The sequence below is a fragment of the Lepisosteus platostomus genome, chromosome 12, assembly GCF_059453375.1.
Source record: "Lepisosteus platostomus isolate fLepPlt1 chromosome 12, fLepPlt1.hap1, whole genome shotgun sequence".
Classification (NCBI taxonomy): domain Eukaryota; kingdom Metazoa; phylum Chordata; class Actinopteri; order Semionotiformes; family Lepisosteidae; genus Lepisosteus; species Lepisosteus platostomus.
In genome coordinates this window covers 30,178,830-30,197,487 of record NC_142622.1, presented here as the reverse complement: position 1 = coordinate 30,197,487, position 18,658 = coordinate 30,178,830, and the positions used below count along the sequence as shown (strand labels likewise).

General features: G+C 38.5%; 1 protein-coding gene across 2 annotated transcripts in view; it reads left to right on the top strand.

Annotated features, from left to right (window-relative positions):
* The window catches only part of LOC148651386 (uncharacterized), a 55,512-nt gene extending 48,780 nt beyond the window's left edge, over window positions 1-6,732 (top strand). For both annotated transcript variants that reach the window (XM_088601592.1, XM_088601593.1), the window contains 4 exons: window positions 1,709-2,485; window positions 3,968-4,129; window positions 4,476-4,577; window positions 5,838-6,732. In XM_088601592.1, the coding sequence (XP_088457718.1) occupies window positions 1,709-2,485; window positions 3,968-4,129; window positions 4,476-4,577; window positions 5,838-5,878 (1,082 nt within the window). In that variant the 3' untranslated portion in view covers window positions 5,879-6,732. The remainder of the gene's footprint in view (window positions 1-1,708; window positions 2,486-3,967; window positions 4,130-4,475; window positions 4,578-5,837) is intronic.
* The last annotated feature ends 11,926 nt before the right edge of the window (window positions 6,733-18,658 follow it).

Below are 18,658 nucleotides of genomic sequence, written 5' to 3'. Positions count from 1 at the left end.
GCCCTAGCAGTCCTGAGGGCTGCCTTGTCGTCTGATCTGAATGCAGCATCACGGGTTCTTAGCAGTGCATGGACCTCTGCAGTCAGCCAATGCTTCTGGTTGGCCCGTGTGATGGTGGATTTGGAGACCGTGACATCATCTATACACTTACTGTTGTAGCCAGTCACAGATGCTGCATACTCCTTTAAGTTAATGAGATGTTCATAGGTCGCAGCCTCCCTGAATATATTTCAGTCTGTGTGCTAAAAACAGTCCTGTAATGCTGAGATGGCTCCATCTGGCCTTACTCTGATCTGTTTCAGAACTGGTTTGGCACATTTGAGCAGCGATTTGTATGCCACAGAGATGTGGTCAGAGTAGCCCAGGTTGGGGGCAGGGAACCACTTTGTATGTGTCATGGATGTTTGTATAAACTATGTCTAGTGTGTTCACCCCTCAGGTTGCAAAGTTAACATATTGATAAAATTTAGGGAGAACAGATCTGTGTGATTGAAGTAGCCAGCAACAGTGACAAAGCCATCAGGATGAGTAGGATGAGTAAACTGGCCAAGTTAGATCGATCATCAGATCTGAATCCAATTGAGCAAGCATTCCATTTCTTCAAAAGGAGACTGAAGGCAGAAAGCCTGACCAACAAGCAACAACTTAAAATGGCTACAGTTAAAGTCTGGCAAAGCATCTCAATTGAAGAAACGGAGTCTGGTGATGTCAATGGGACAGAGGCTTGATGCAGTTCACTTCTTTAATTTGCTTTAAGTGTCCCAATAGTATGGGCAACTAAATATTGGGGAACTGACCAGAACATATGCTTTAGTTGAAAACTGATTAAATGTGTTTGCAAAATATATCCTTAAAATAAAAGCTGACATTCTGAACTCTGACTTAGAATAATTTATTTAATGTGAATGTGAATGTGAATTTAATGTGTGTATACAGCAGGGAAATGCCAATTTTAGGTGTTTGTCTCAATACTTTTGGAGGGCAATGTATATGTTCCATACCCATTTTATACATAAGGGGATTCATGCGGCAGTTTCCTTGAGATGAAAAACATTGCTAAATTCCATGTATTCCTTTAGTACAGATTGCCCCAGACAGCAGATTTCTTGGGATAAAAAATCTGAATTCCATGTCATCAAAGTGTCATCTTTAAAATGTTAGAGACTAATTTGATAAAATTCTATTTATGGCTTTTAGTAGATGATATATTATGTATTATTAATTTCTTTGAATTTTAATAAAAACCTTTTAATAAAAAATAGACATGCATGATTTATTTAAATCACATAAAAGTGATATTTTGGTGTTTTCCACTGTCATGAAATTCTAATTTCAAACTTTCCCTTAGTAAAGATGCAAACTAATCATAAATCCGTATGCATGTTTAAATAAATGTAGTACTTCCCTTAAAAAATAAAACTATGTGGTGAATTTAAATGTAATAGGAAGAAAGCATAATGTGAACACGATGACTATAGCATTATTTTGTATTTTAGAAGTTTAAGCAAAAATATATTTATATTTATAAGGTATAAAGTGAATTAGAAAACTATTCCCATTCATACCTAGTGGCTGGTTAAAATTTATCAGATTACATTGGCTAATTAAAGTTTTAATTACCCTTTTCTTTTGAATCCAGAATAATGATTTATGATGCACATGTCATTAAGAAAACAAACACCATATTCAATTTAAACTGTTTGTTCAGCTTCCAGATCAACCCAGTCCTCCAGTGGTATGAGACAGCAAGTACAAAGATATCCTGTGCCAGATGGTGGGAACCCATCTGTGCCTGATTCTTCTATGCTGAAGAAAAATTCAGAACCTGTAAGCACTACAAGAGACAGCCCTGGATGCCCTGGGATGACAGCTCCGGCCCCACCACTGCCACCTTCAGCATGCAATAAACCAGCATTTTCCATGCCCCTTACTCCATATGTTTCACTACCCCCTCCACTTTTCCAAGAGAGACCCGGCAAAGACCTACCTTCTCAATCTGGTCCCCTGCCCCCCTCTCTCTCCTTCCCATCCCCTCTAGGCAATAAACCCACCTGGCTACCACCGCAAACACCTGCCACACCTCTGAAGTTTGTTAGTCCACCTCCCCCTCCAGCTCTGCCTCCATCCAGTGTCCCAGACAGGTCTTCTGGCATTTTCTTTTCCCCTCTTCCTCCTCCCCCTCCCCCTCCACCACCAATGTTGTCTGACAACAGTTTTAGGGACAGCCTATTGTTTTTTCCCCCACCTCCTCCCCAACTTCCAACTTCTTATTCCTCTACCCACTCATCTTCCTTTCCCCCTCCCCCTCCTCCATTACCTTCTGGTGCTAACTCAACCGAGAAGAACACACTTCCACCTCCACCTCCTCCTCCAAAGATGCCCCCAGTGCCATCTCCAACCTGCAGGCCAGGCATGCCTCCACCTCCTCCCTCTCTGCCCTCTGTAGTACCAGCCAGACGCCCTCCAGGAATCCCCAGAGCTGGAGGTACAGTATTTGCCAGTGCTGAGCTTGATGATGTCTGATGGAAGAAGTCTTTTAGGAGTGTCCCAGTTACTGATCCATCTAGCTTATTTTATCGGTATCTGGTCATTGATCTGGGGATCTTAACCAACCATTAATTGAAAGTAGTCAGTGTATGCACTTATCAGCTTTGAGAGCATAGCTGGGTGGCCTCTCTATGTAAAGAAATCCCTCTGACTTAAATGCATTTCCAGTTCCACTGGTTCATTTCAAATTCAGATTGAATGATGTCAAACAAATCCCTTGAGTTGACTTTGTTACAGCTTTTGAGGATTTGGATATCCTCACGTAGACTTCTGTGAGCGAGATTCAATTATTTTAGCCTCTAGGAATGTAAGCTACAGTATGTAGGACATTTCTTTAAGCTTTAGAAATGCAAATGTACAAGTAATAGGTTTATTCCCTGCTGAAAAGAGAAGAAAAGAAACACGTTTCGGCTGTGGAGTCTTCTTTGGGTGTGGGCTTCACAGCCAAAATTTCTTTTTTCTTTTCAGCGTGGAATAAACCTTTATTTGTCCCATTGCAGCCTACGCATGCTGATGTAGCTCCCTACTTGAACAGCTTTAGAAATGTACTTGTTCCCTCTTCTTTGAATTGATTTCAAAGCAGCAATATTCCGTTTTAAACCAAAGTGCATTATTTAATTTTAACAAAATATTTCTGTACAAACTGGTTTTCATTACATAACATTGAGCATCTTTTATTAATTAAATCTTAAGGTTAAAATATACTTTATTAAAACATGCTGAGGAATCAACGTCATATTGTGTCACTACCCTGACACAGAAGAAAAAGCTGTAGAGAAACAATTGGTACATACTGAATGAGGCAACATTTGAGGTTCACCTTTATATAGTTCAACAGTGAAGTACCTTTGTATGTGTTGTGTTTATATCCAACTTTTGGAAGAAATTCTTAATTTTCATAATGAGCACAGAATACCTAAACTACATTTTTTCAAGGCAAAGACAATGCATTTATATAATAACACTTTCTAAATAGTTAAAAGTATAATATATATTAAGACTGAAACCTGTCACTTACTCAGATCTGTGTGGTGACACTGTTCCATTTTAAGATGTTGCACCAAAGAGAATTCTGTTCTACAGTGAACTATTTTTTGTGTTAATGTCCTGGTGTAAATGTGCTTTTTGATTCCTTTACCATTTGTCTCCTCTGTAAAATACATAATTTGTTGTTTTTTTATTTCAGAAAACTAAATTACTTTCACACAATTTATCATACTTTCTCACAGCTGCAGAGACTGGGAAGTGTGAATGCATGTGTGCCATTTCAAGTAGTTTTAAGGAAACAATCTCAAGGATGTGAATGAAAATATAACCACTTTAGGTTTAAGACAACATACTGGAGCGGAGGCACTGTAGCATTATTTATGCTCTTCCTGGCTGTTGTGTACCCAGCTTAGGCATTTTCTGTCTTCCACAGGAGGGGGAAGGTTGGCTCCCCCCCCAGCTCCTCCTGCTCGGTCTCCTTCCACCGAGCTTTCCAGTCGAAATCAGGTGCCCCCCAACTCTAGCTGGGGACCAACACCACCACCTCCCCCACCACCTCCTCCCTTTCTGAAGAATAGCCAGATGCCCTCCCTAGGTAAACAGCATTCCATTTTACTCACTCTGCAATGAGCTCATTTACGATATTTTTTGTCATCAAATAATCAAAATAAAACACCTCTGTTTCTTAATATCCCTTACTGTTTTCCACACAGAAAATGAGTCTACTTCTTCTGAATGACAAAGTCGTCATTATAGTTGATAATACATTTAATTTTTGGAAATCTATTTTAATGTATATTTTTAGGATTGTGCCTTAATACAATTACTGTAGTTCTTTCTACATTCTGTCTTTTATGATTTATTAAGTTTGTTTTTACTAATCATTAGATAATCAAGAGTAGAATCAATGTTGTGTTTATTTAATTGTGTTTCATTTTTAGATGACTTTGAGTCAAAGTTTCATTTTCACTCAGTTGTTGATTTTCCACCACCTGAGGAATATAAACAATTCCCCAGAGTATATCCAAGTAAAGAACCAAGAGGTAAGATAATAACAACTTTGATATTTGAATCATTCCTTACCATTTGCTTTTGCACAGTGGAGTTACACTTTAAGGAAAAGTAATGGGGAACAGAACAGGTCCTATATATATAATATAGGATTCTATACATTTCTGGTTCTAATCCAGCCTATGGAAGCTTAGTGTAATGGCATTGAGACGGATATAATATTTGAGAGATCAAAATAATAAGGATTATAGACAAAAGCATATTATTTGTTCCACCTAGTCAGTTTGATAGTAAGTGATCCAAAAATCTCATTCAGCCATTTCTTGAAAAAAAACAAAGAGTATCTTCATCAGCAACATTGCTGAATACCTTGCTCCATACTCCTCAAGCCTTTAGGGAAGGTAGTGCTTAATGTTAAAAGTTTTTACCTTTGCGCTCATAAGACTTAATCATCCCTGGATGAGCCTGAACCACCAACCTTTAGGTTAACAGCCAAATGCACTAACCAGCACCAAGAGACATGCTACCTCTTACCAGTGACTCTTGTAGCTGTGAAAAATTGTTTTTGTGCCAGCAAGAGTAAAGACTGTCTTGATGAGGAAGTTATTTTCTTCTGGGGTTGGAAGAAATTATTGATTAATTTCAGAATACAGAATTTATTATTAGCTCTAGAGGATAAAAATATTTAGTTGTGTTCTGGGGCAGAGGATATAGCTATCAGTTTGGTAAAATGATGAACCATAGTGTAGATAAGTATTAAAAGTGGAATAAGTAAGCTTAAAAAAGGCATTATCATCTATTTTATTTATTAAACTGGGTGGGTCTATGAAAATATATTAGGAACCTTGATATTTTTTAACTGAAAACATATTAGGTCAAATATAAAGTATTTAAATACAAATACATTTATTTTTAATGTATAATTGTCAAGCTTACCAACAAGACATCCAGCAGTTAACATACTCTGTGAACTTTCTGTGAAGTAACATTGGCCAGATTTTCTCTTTTTTTATTATCTCAGTCTAGATTGGCAACTCTTAATATTTTTCTTCTGCTATTATGTCATATATTTATGAAACTCTTTATGGCCACTCTATTTTTGACTTTTTTTAGTTCATCAACAAATAATGCTACACCTGGTTGCTTTAAATGTCATGTTTCATCTGCAGCTTGAATAGATATTTTGTTACCAAATTAGTTCGTTTTTGCATAAATTCTGAAAATTTTATGCAAAATAGAAAGATTTTCTAAATCAAAATAATAATGTGGTTACTGATTTCTTTCCTTTGCAGTGAGCTCCAGACCACCTGCATTAAGAACACAGATGCGATAAACAATATCGTGTAAAAGGTGCTTTATAGAACACATTACACCACGGAAAGAAATAAGGATTCTGTTTGTCTCTGATGTCAGAGGAGAAATGTAAAGACATTGAAGAATAAACTTCTTCTAGTGGTCTGACTCCATTATTATTATTTCTGTGAAGTTGGCCAATGTAAAAATGTTAACGTTTTAAATTGGAAATAGGTGCATAAATAACAATACCAGAACCCCGAGGTACCTAATAACTTGACTTTTTTCATTTCTGTTCAAAATCATTGACAATATTTCATATTGTGAGTGTTGTACATTTTTCTACATTAATTTATGTAAACATTATTTCAGAGTTTTGCAGTTTAAAGGCAGACAGTGTACAGCACATCACAAATATTTACATGGAAATACAGATAAAACATTCCTGTCATGTTAATACTGTGACATTCTTTGTTATTTTATATAGTACGTCCACATTATTAGCAGCTTGTTCTCAGTAAGAATTATGATTCATACATTTTAGATTCACAATCACTTTTATTGAGACCTATAAAGCTTTTAAAAATTCAGTAAATGTACAAACATCCCATTTCACATATTGTCAGTAACAGCACTGAAGTAGAAGGAATGACTCTGAAAAATAATTAAAATTATGACCCGTATTTTAGATCAAGAAATTGTTTTTAAAACTTGTCTTCAGTTTTTTCTTTTCTCAGGACTGTGAAATGTATTCAAATGGAATGTTTTTTAAATGGAAGGGATAAACTGTTTATTTTCCTGTAAGTAAATGCAAAACAAGAAAACAGTAATGTATATCATGTACGACAGAAGGAAATGTTAATTATATAAAAAATTAATAAATTATTTAACGAACTAAGTGTCTTGTCATATGAAGTGTATCATAAAAAGCACAACTTAAGTTTACAATAAGTGTTCCTAAGTTAACAGATTTCAAATTATGTACACGTTTACTGGGGGAAAATGGGCCAAAATTGAAGTCTTGAAATCACCTAGGAATTAACTCAGAATTATAATAATAATTAATAATTGCTTACACTTATATAGCGCTTCTCTGGACACTCCACTCAAAGCGCTTTACAGGTAATGGGGACTCCCCTCCAAAACCACCAATGTGCAGCATCCATTTGGATGATGTGACAGCAGCCATAGTGCTCCAGAACACTCACCACACATCAGCTACCAGTGGGGAGGAGAGCAGAGTAATGAAGCCAGTTCATAGATGGGGATTATTAGGAGGCCATGATTGGTAAGGGCCAATGGGAAATTTGGCCAGGACACAACGGTAACACCCCTACTCTTTTTGAGAAACGCCCTGCGATTTTTAATGACCACAGAGAGTCAGGACCTCAGTTTTATGTCTCATCCGAAGGATGGATTTATAATATCTCTTTATATTTATATAATCTCTGTTTATAAGTTGAAACATACTGTTCACACATGTATTAAATGGTAAAATAGCATTTTGGAAAATGAGGAACATAGGAAGGATCTGAAAACTGTTTCAAGGTACCATATATACAGTGGTGTGAAAAAGTGTTTGCCCCCTTCCTGATTTCTTATTTTTTTGCATGTTTGTCACACTGAAATGTTTTAGATCATCAAACAAATTAAAATATTAGACAAAGATAACACAAGTAAACACAAAATGCAGTTTTTAAATGAAGTTTTTTATTATTAAGGGAAAAACAAATCAAAACCTACATGGCCCTGGGTGAAAAAGTGATTGCCCCCCTGTTAAAACATAAATCAACTGTGGTTTATCACATCTTTGGAAAGCTGAGTTCAATTTCTCTAGCCACACCCAGGCCTGATTACTGCCACACCTGTTCTCAATCAAGAAATCACTTAAATAGGACCTGCCTGACAAAGTGAAGTAGACCAAAAGATCCTCAAAAGCTAGACAACATGCTACGATCCAAAGAAATTCAGGATCAAATGAGAAACAGAGTAATTGAGATTTATCAGTCTGGAAAAGGTTATAAAGCCATTTCTAAAGCTTTAGGACTATAGCGAACCACAGTGAGAGCCATTATCCACAAATGGCGAAAACATGGAACAGTGGTGAACCTTCCCAGGAGTGGCCAGCCGACCAAAATTACCCCAAGAGCGCAGCGACGACTCATCCAAGAGGCCAAAAAAAACCCCACAACAACATCCAAAGAACTTCAGGCTTCACTTGCCTCAGTTAAGGTCAGTGTTCATGACTCCACCATAAGAAAGAGACTGGGCAAAAATGGCCTGCATGCCAGAGTTCCAAGACGAAAACCACTGCTGAGCAAAAAGAACATAAAGGCTCATCTCAGTTTTGCCAGAAAACATCTTGATGATCCCCAAGACTTTTGGGAAAATACTCTGTGGACTGACAAGACAAAAGTTGAACTTTTTGGAAGGTCTGTCCCCCATTACATCTGGCGTAAAAGTAACACAGCATTTCAGAAAAGGAACATCATACCAACAGTAAAATATGGTGGTGGTAGTGTGATGGTCTGGGACTGTTTTGCTGCTTCAGGACCTGGTTGACTTTCTGTGGTAAATGGAACCATGAATTCTGCTGTCTACCAAAAAATCCTGAAGGAGAATGTCCGGCCATCTGTTCGTGACCTCAAGCTGAAACGCACTTGGGTTCTGCAGGAGGACAATGATCCAAAACACACCAGCAAGTCCACCTCTGCATGGCTTAAGAAAAACAAAATGAAGACTTTGGAGTGGCCTAGTCAAAGTCCTGACCTGAATCCAATTGAGATGTTGTGGCATGACCTTAAAAAAGCAGTTAAGGCTCGAAAACCCTCCAATGTGGCTGAATTACAACAATTCTGCAAAGATGAGTGGGCCAAAATCCCTCCACAGCGCTGTAAAAGACTCATTGCCAGTTATCGCAAATGCTTGATTGCAGTTGTTGCTGCTAAGGGTGGCCCAACCAGTTATTAGGTTTAGGGGGCAATCACTTTTTCACACAGGGCCATGTAGGTTTGGATTTTTTTTTCTCTTAATAATAAAAACCTTCATTTAAAAACTGCATTTTGTGTTTACTTGTGTTATCTTTGCAATATTAGACAATTTGTTTGATGATCTGAAGCATTTCAGTGTGACAAACATGCAAAAAAAAAAGAAATCAGGAAGGGGGCAAACACTTTTTCACACCACTGTATATAGGACAGGAGCAGTTGTAAACCACAAAAATTCAGGGATATACAAAAATCTTCTTACATTGTCCTGTACAATGGGGAAAATCCATTCAATTGTGCACTTAACTCCATGTGATATAACCCAGTCTTTATGTTTGTGAAAGCAGCCTTTAGATTGGGTTGTATTTTTAATTTACTGTCAATAAATATGGCTTTTTGTATTGATTTGTGTGCTGTGTAGGATTCAAAATACTAATCTAACCAACTGGAGAACCACTTAAAATCAATTGCTCATAAATTATATGTGCTAGGAAAAAATGTAACAAAAGTACACATCTGTGAAAACCAACAAAATGTAATTTTTTTAAATTGCAAATATTAAGACATGGCAAGATTCCCTGGATGTCACATTACTATGTGGAACCATAATACAAAAGGCTGTGCCAGATCGTACTAATGAAATTAATACCACCCATAAACCATAGTTAATGTTTTATTTCTTTTGTGATGGAAATTTTCTGTTAGATTAATATACAGTAGAATATTTTGTATTATACTAAATATTCTATTAGTTTACTATACAGTTATTTAAATATTTCTATGCATTAAACTAATAGAACATTTCCACCTCAAAAGAAATCACATGTAGCTGATTTTAAAGGACACCATATATTGTGCAGTACAGTATACTGCACTGACGTTTCATCTTTGAATTGTGCAGCCAGGGCTTTTGCTATAGTGACCACAAAGAGTCATCCTTATAACTTTGTTAAACTTTGTTTGCTCAATTTAGGTTACTTTTACATGGCACAAGTAATCTTACTCTAAATTTAAATGTTTTGTGTTACTACTGTTGCACAATCTTAGGACCCTGTGATGCATTACTGACTTAATAATAATAGTTGTTTTGAATGTGTTTGGCTGTATTTCAGCACAAAACAATAGACTATTCCTTTCCAGAAGAGCAAAACGTTACTCATATTTGTCACAATTTCAGTTGCTACTTTATTCATACAGTATGTTGAGTGGCTTTCAATAGGTCTTGAGAGTACTGATTTGTTTACATGCTTAGAAGCACAGCATGTGCAGGAATTCTAAAAATGCCTTTTATAAGGAAAAGTATTGATAGATAGTATGCCTTTTATGTGTTGAAGAAAAAAATACATGTATTTATTGCACTTTTGTTTAATAACATTCGTTATTTGTAACTACATTTATCTGTGAACAATATAGTATTGTACTGTAAATGACTAAGCTAAGGGACTTGTAATTAACTGTATTATTTTTATGTCTCTAAACATGCCTGTCTGTAGATGGAGAAATAACATGCCTGTATTTAGTAAAATGAATGTAACAATAGTTAGGATCTTTCTGGTCATAAAGAAAAGATTTAATGTTTTTTTAATCAATTCAAACTTTTGAATTTAATTACGATCATGAATATATATATATATTTAAAAATACACCCTTGCATGAAGACAGCATTTACCATTAATATCCCAATAAAGCAGAAACAGGCACCTACTAATGCAGCCACTCAGATTGTGCATTGAAATGTCATTTACATTTATTACATTTATTTTTAACTAGTTGTGGTTCCACTTTCTTCAGATACATCTGCATCAGATTCTTTAACTTTGTGCTTAGTTTGGAAATGTTCTCACTTGCTTTTTAAACTAGATTTTGCTGTCTTAATTGTTGCGATGGAAAATGAAGAGCTTGTAGTAATTCAGAATTACTGACCTGTTTTTATTTACTTCGAAATAATATATTTTAAAGCCACCATGTATAATAGATTTTATAATTCAAAACCTAAATTAAAATTTTCTAATTACTGTTTATACACAATTATTAATAGTTCTGTATACTGTATTTAATGCAAGAAAAGAAAAATCCTGTTAGTGTTACTGTACACTATGATGCACAGGAAATTTTATTATTAAATGAGATTAACTGTATGTTTGATACAGTGGTTCATTAAGTCTTCACTGTGCCATGCACTTACAGAGTAGTGCAGTCCTGCATGACATCGTTTGAAAAAATAAAAAGGTGTTCAGCGTTACCTTTCAACATACTGTACAGCAGCGTGTGTTTCAGCATTCTGAGTGGCTGCATTGTATATATATAGGAGCAGGTACCATTCCGTGTGATTTAAGCTGTTTGGGAGTAAGAAGCCACATTATTTATAAAATACCTATTAGCGGACAAATGAACTGAACAAATTTGGACATACTGTAACCTGTGTTTTTTTGTACGTTTACTGAGGTCTATTACATTCAATTGTGGAAATAAGTATAAGCTGTGCTAATTAACTTATTAAATAAACTTAATTAGGAGGATTATTAGGAGGGCATGATTGGTAAAGGCCAATGGGAAATTTGACCAGGATGCCAGGGTTACATTCCTACACTTTTCGAGAAACGCCCTGGGATTTTTAATGACCACAAAGAGTCAGGACCTCAGTTTTATGTCTCATCCAAAAGATGGCGCCTTTTTACAATATAGTGTCCCCGTCACTAAACTGGGGCATTAGGACCCACACAGACCGCAGGGTGAGCTCCTTCTGCTGGCCTACTAACACTTCTTCCAGCAACAACCTTAGTTTTTTCCCAGGAGTTTTCCCAGTTAGGTACTGGCCAGGCTCACAACAGCATAGCTTCAATGGGTTGCTAGTTGTGAGTTGCAGAGTGATATGGCTGCCGGCTGTATCTCCTTAGCTAATTGAAAATACACTTAATTGAACTATTCCTAAGTACTTACAATTACTATGTAAAAATAAAACTAAATCACTGATGTTTTTAGATGTACTCAAGATATTCTTCCATAGTTTGTGCCCTTCATTTAAGCCCTTCATCTTTTTGACAATACTTTTACATTTACACATGGCAATAAGGATTCCTTTAGTATATGACTCCTTCAGATTACATAATCCTTGCTGTACCAAACATCAATTCAAGTGTCAGTATAATTGTTACTGAAAATTTTACCGTTGCCAACATTTTTGAGAGAGCCTTTGATGGCATAACAGAAATTGGCTGACCCATTCCACTAGATAGGTTGCACCTTTCCACAATTTCCTTAGTTTCTTGAACTACATAGGAATCAGCTGTCATATCACTGTTATAAACCCTTGTTCCAGTGCTATCTTATCCACTACTGCTGCATGTACATAGCAGCTCCATAACAACATTTGTGCAATTTAAATAAAGTGACATAGGATTCAGATGTCATATCACTGTTATAAACCCTTAGCAGTGTTTTATTGCAAAAAAAGACATTTCCAATAAAAGGAAAAAATGAAACATTTCCAATAATGTGAAATGTTTTATTGAAGCACAAATTTCACAAAATAACCCAGGTGTTAAGATATTAAAATAAAATTGAGCAGCTGTGTCATAAAATTTTACAATTACAAAGCATTCCAACCAATGAGGTATTAATAAAAGTCTGCAAATGAATAAAAAATAATATGCAAAAGGCAATTTACATTTCATTGTACTAGTGGCCATGATTAGATAAGTAGACTGGCTATATATATATTTTTAAGAACAAATAAGTTACTTTTATCTGAACCTTCTAATGTCATGGAATAGCTTGTCACAGTGTGGGGGCTGCTGGTTGAAATCAATATCTCTTTTGTGGGAGATAGAAATCAAAGGCATGATTTGTCTGCCTGCTCGTGCACAGGTGTCGTATACAGTAACAATACATCGTTTAGTCGTATAGTTTATAGTAATGTGCAACATCTGCTTTTCAATTTACATGCTTATTTCAATGATTTGCGTGTCCAGAACAAGAAAAACACTCAAACAAGCATTGTTTGTACTCTTTCATGTTTCCCTGTCTTGTGCATAGAAAAAATAAGACTTGATTGATGTGGCATGCGTAAATATATTGGAAGAGAGCTTTTTAAACACGCTCTTAAAAGAGATTTAAAAACCACCAGATCCTTTTTATTATTCTTGTCAGCAGCGATGGAACCACTATCAGTTAAAAACTGAGTAAAAACTATCAGTTAAACAATCTGAACCACTGGGGTGTACAGTATGTCACATGACATAGATTGAATGTCACATGCATCATATCAAGTGCTATAAACAATATTAACCTCTTCAAGTCACCTGTCTAAACTTCTGTGAAACTAAAAATGAGAGTGACTAAGTTATGCTATTTTTTTTAATAAGGACACTCAAGATTCCTTTCCTTACTTCCACACTGTCAATTATTGTCAGTGGCAACTCATGCGCCTTGTAAAGTCCATGCCTGCAGTCCACTTTGCTTTCATAACCAGGCCATATATATATAATAATAATAATTAATAATTGCTTACACTTATATAGCGCTTTTCTGGACACTCCACTCAATGCGCTTTACAGGTAATGGGGTCTCCCCTCCACCACCACCAATGTGCAGCATCCACCTGGATGATGCGACAGCAGCCATAGTGCGCCAGAACGCTCACCACACATCAGCTATCAGTGGGGAGGAGAGCAGAGTAATGTAGCCAATTCATAGAGGGGGTTATTAGGAGGCCATGATTGGTAAGGGCCAATGGGACATTTTGCCAGGACACCAGGGTTACACCCCTACTCTTTTCGAGTAATGCCCTGGGTTTTTTAATGACCACAGAGAGTCAGGACCTCGGTTTTTTTACGTCTCATCTGAAAGACGGCGCTTGTTTACAGTATAGTGTCCCTGTCACTATACTGGGGCATTAGGACCCACATGGACCACAGGGTGAGTGCTGGCCCCACTAACACCTCTTCCAGCAGCAACCTTAGTTTTTTTATATATCAAAACTAGGAGCTTGAACTTTAGGGACAGGCTTCACATTGACCACAAAGTAAAAGGCTTAAATACTGACCTTTAAAGAAACGAGGAGAGATTGGTTCACATTTAGAAAAATGGGAATTAATGGCGAATCTCTGATATTTTACAGTTATAAGGCAAACCTTTAAGAGCCTTTAGGAGGGGGATTAGGAAGAGGTCAAGTGTGTACAGAGGGAACTAAAGCAGAAGTTAAGAGGGAGCAAGGACGCCTACAGGAGGAAGGTAGAGGACAAGCTGCAAAGGAATAGGGTGAGGGATGTATGGAGCAGAAAGAGAGAGATCACTGGCTTCAAACAGGCTGGGGGTGCAACGGATGGGAACCTGGAGATGGCCAATGAGTTGAACAAGTTTTTTAACAGGTTTGATTCAGGGCCCTCTGTGGCTCAACACCAATCCTCCCACAGCCACACGCTCCCTAAGCCTTCACAGCTGCGACTGCCCAACACCTCCTGCATTCCCCCACAATCATGGCCGCTTACAGCTACAACCCCCAACAGCTACTCACCCCCCCATCCCCCACAGCTGTCCAACACCTCCGTCATTAACACCTGCAGCACTGACAGCGCTATGAGCACCATCCCCCAGGCCAGGCTGACCATCACGGCTGACCAGGTGAAGAGGGAGCTGAAGAGGCTGCACCAGGGTAAGGCTACAGGACCAGATAACGTCTGTCACAGAGTCCTGAGGGCTTGTGCTGATCAGCTGAGTGGAGTACTCCAGCGACTGTTCAACCTGAGCCTGCGCTTAGAGAATGTCCCTGTGCTCTGGAAGGCATCATGCCTGGTCCCGGTACCAAAGAAAGGGCGCCCCTCTGTCCTTAATGACTACAGACCAGTTGCGCTGACTTCTCACGTCATGAAGGCACTGGAGAGGCTGGATTTATCCCACCTGAGACCCCTGGTTAGTTCATCACTGGACACCCTACAGTTTGCCTACCAGCCCAGTGTTGGTGTGGAGGATGCAATCATCTACATGCTGCAAAGGGCCTATTCACACCTGGATAAGGCTGGCAACACTGTAAGGATTATGTTTTTCGACTTCTCCAGTGCCTTCAATACTATCCAGCCCTTACTTCTAGGGAGGAAGCTGGAGGTGATGCAAGTTGGTGCCTCCATGATCTCATGGATCACTGACTATCTGACAGGCAGACCACAGTCTGTGAGACTTCAGAACTGTGTGTCTGAACAGGTAGTAAGTAACACAGGGGCTCCTCAGGGGACGGTTCTTTCTCCGTTCTTCTTCACCCTCTATACTTCGGACTTTAAATACAACTCAAAGTCATGCCACCTGCAGAAGTTCTCAGATGACTCTGCAATTGTGGGATGTATTAAGAGTGGGCAGGAGGAAGAGTACAGAGGACTGGTCAGCAGCTTTGTGGAGTGGTGTGGGGAGAACCACATGCAATTGAATGTAACAAAGATGAAGGAACTAGTGGTAGATTTCAGGAGGAAAAGGGTCAAACCTACTCCTGTCTACATCCATGGGAGTGGCGTGGAGATGGTGGACTTGTACAAGTACCTGGGAGTGCACATTGACGACAGACTGGAATGGTCTAAGAACATCGAGGCCATCTACAGGAAGGGTCAGAGCCGACTTTACTTCTTGAGGAGGCTCAGGTCCTTCAATGTATGTAGTAAGATGCTACATATGTTCTATCAGTCAGTGGTAGCGAGAGCCATTTTCTACGTGGTGGTATGCTGAGGCTCTGGGATTAGAGCAGTGGATTCTAACAGGCTGAACAAGCTCATCAGAGGAGCAAGCTCTGTCATTGGGTCTGGCCTGAACCCCCTGGAGGTAGTGAGAATGATGTCCAAACTAGAGGCCATCATGGACAACGTCTCCCATCCCCTCTATGACATGGTTGTAGAAATGAAGAGCACATTCAGCAATAGACTGATCCATCCACAGTGCGACAGGGAGCGCTACAGGAGGTCATTCTTGCCTTCTGCCATAAGACTGTACAATGCATCCACCTTGCGTATGGGCAGATGCAACATTAATAATAATAATAGTAATTGCTTACACTTACTTATATAGCGCTTTTCTGGACACTCCACTCAAAGCACTTTACAGGTAACAGGGACTCCCCTCCACCACCACCAATGTGCAGCATCCACCTGGATGATACGACGGCAGCCATAGTGCGCCAGAACACTCACCACACATAGGCTATTAGTGGGGAGGAGAACAGACTAATGAACCCAATTCATAGACGGGGATTATTAGGAGGCCATGATTGGTAAGAGCCAAGGGGAAATGTGGCCAGGAGGCCGGGGTTACACTCCTACTCTTTTCAAGACACAGCCTGGGATTTTTAATTACCACAGAATTCAGGACTTCGGTTTTACGTGTCATCCGAAGGACGGCGCCTGTTTACAGTATAGTGTCCCCGTCACTTTACTGGGGAATTAGGACCCACATGGACCGCAGGGTGAGCACCCCCTGCTGGCCCCACTAACACCTCTTCCAACAGCAACCTTGGTTTTTCCCAGGAGGTCTCCCATTCAGGTACTGACCAGGCTCACACCTGCTTAGCTTCAGTAGGTTGCCAGTTGTGAGTTGCAGGGTGATAATGGATTGACAGTGACCTGTTTCTGGACTGAACAGTAAACTGTTACATCTGTTCTTTTTCCCGTTTACAACAATTTTTGTGCAATATATGCCAGGAACCAATGCAATACATTTATTTTTATATTGTGCAAATACTTTTTTGTGTACTGTTCTGTTCGTTGTGTGTTCTGGACTGTGAGTAACTCTTGGTAGTGCAATTCTTACTGTACTGATATGTATTGTATTATTATTATTGTATCATTCATTACACTGTTGTTGTGTTGTCTGTGTTAAGCTGCTGTTGCACTGCAATTTCCCTCACGGGATCAATAAAGTATCTATCTATCATCTTAATTTAGTCACTTCCTTTACTGGTCTTGCTAAGGATCATAGACAAATATTTAAATAATAAACAGGAGGGAACAGGATCCATTTTAACCATCTGAAAACATAAAACAAAAACAAAAAGTGTGAGAAAGGGACAAGACGACTTATACAAATTGATTATTTACTGTAAAACAAATATGACGTATAAAAATAAAATATTGAACTTTGAAGAAATTCATATTTCTATAGCCCTCAAATCCAGCAGGCCTACACAATTCCATTTTCCATGATTAATGTAGTCTGAGGTTTGGAGTAGAAAATAGGGATTCCAGAGATTGCAGAGTATACATTTTAATTTGTTAGTAAAGCAAAACAGCTCTTTCTTAAAATAATTTAAAATACAGCAACAGGTCTTGCCTAAGCCTTGAGATTAGAAGATCTCACTGGCATGTTTTACAAGTGTCTGATCTTCATATCCAGGTTATGGCTCCAGTTGTGTCTTACTGAGTCAGTAGTGGCAGTGAAGAAATAAGTACAGTTCCGAGGTAAAACAAACACCATGCTGGCTGTGGTTAGGAAAAAGTCAGAGTTACATATACACCATTGTCCAAACGTTGCAGGTTATTATTGTTTAAACTGTTATATGTCCCGCAGAGATAAAAGGAAAATTTGCAGTTTACTGCCTTATAGCTTTCTCATGTTTCTGACGAGCTTTCTCGTAAATTGCCTCTGCATAAAAATGATTCCTTATGACATAACTTACTATATTAAATTAGTTTCACAGAAAATAATTACAAATATTTGTCTTTCTGGAGGTGTTTTTTTATGTGATAAGATTAAAAGTTTTATTTCCCTGGTATCACAAATTTGCGTAGGCTGCAAAAGAACAAGTAAAGGTTTATTCCATGCTGAAAAGAGAAGGAAAGAAACAGTTTCGGCTGATGAGCCTTCTTCGGGTGAGAAAGAGGGGAAAGTCAGCAGCAATGGGAGAACAAAAGCCGGAGTGGAGAGGAGGCAGGAGCAGCAGAGAAGCAAAGTGGGCACTCTGGGGGTTTGAATTTGAGAGAGGTGAAGAGATGTGTGAAGTCAAAACCTGCAAATGAGTACAGAGGATTAAAAGAAAATAAATCTGTCATTGAGAGAAGTGGAAGGGTGTGATACTAGTTTAAGGATAATTTTAGTTTCAGATGTCTTTCTGCAATAGAAGTTGAGAAACCCCTCTTTGAGAATGCAGACAGAGAGATCAGTATGATCGTGGCCATTAGAGGTGAAATGAGAAACTATGGGTTTGAAGAGATCTTTGATCCTCATAGCCCTGACATGTTCTCTTAAACAGTCTTCCAGTCTCCTTCCTGTTTTCCCAATGTAGATAGAATTTTCTGCAAGAGATGCAGTAACCAAGGTTGCTGGAGGTATGATGTCATCTGAGTGATCTGGAATTGTCCAGAAGGGCCTTGAATGAGTGTGGTATTGGATATATATTTATAGTGATGTGATGCAGCAAGTTCTGTTGCAGAAGAAAGTGCCTGGAGTGGTTGATGCTGAGGGCGGTCAAGGGAACTGTGAACAAGAAGGTTATGCAGATTAGGTTGTCGATAATATGAGATGATATGAGTTCAGAAAAAGGGGTACCAGTGGACAGATCATCCTGTGAGATAGGGAAGTTGTCGTTAATGGTCATGAGGATAGAAAGGGTGTTAGGGTGGTAGGGAAGCACCAATGGGATGCAGTTGTGAGGCTGGGAGTTCCTAATTTGAGTTGAGTTTATCCAAGGGCTGTTTTTGGCTCAGGTAAGGGCCCTGTCAATGTTATATCGACGACCACCTTATCTGCTTATCCTCTGTTGACGAAAAACAAATGCATTTTGAGGGCTAGGGTTTGGAAATCCAAGTCGTCGGAGTCTGAGGAACTGTGAGAAAGGGAGAGACTTTTTAGTATATGTGGGG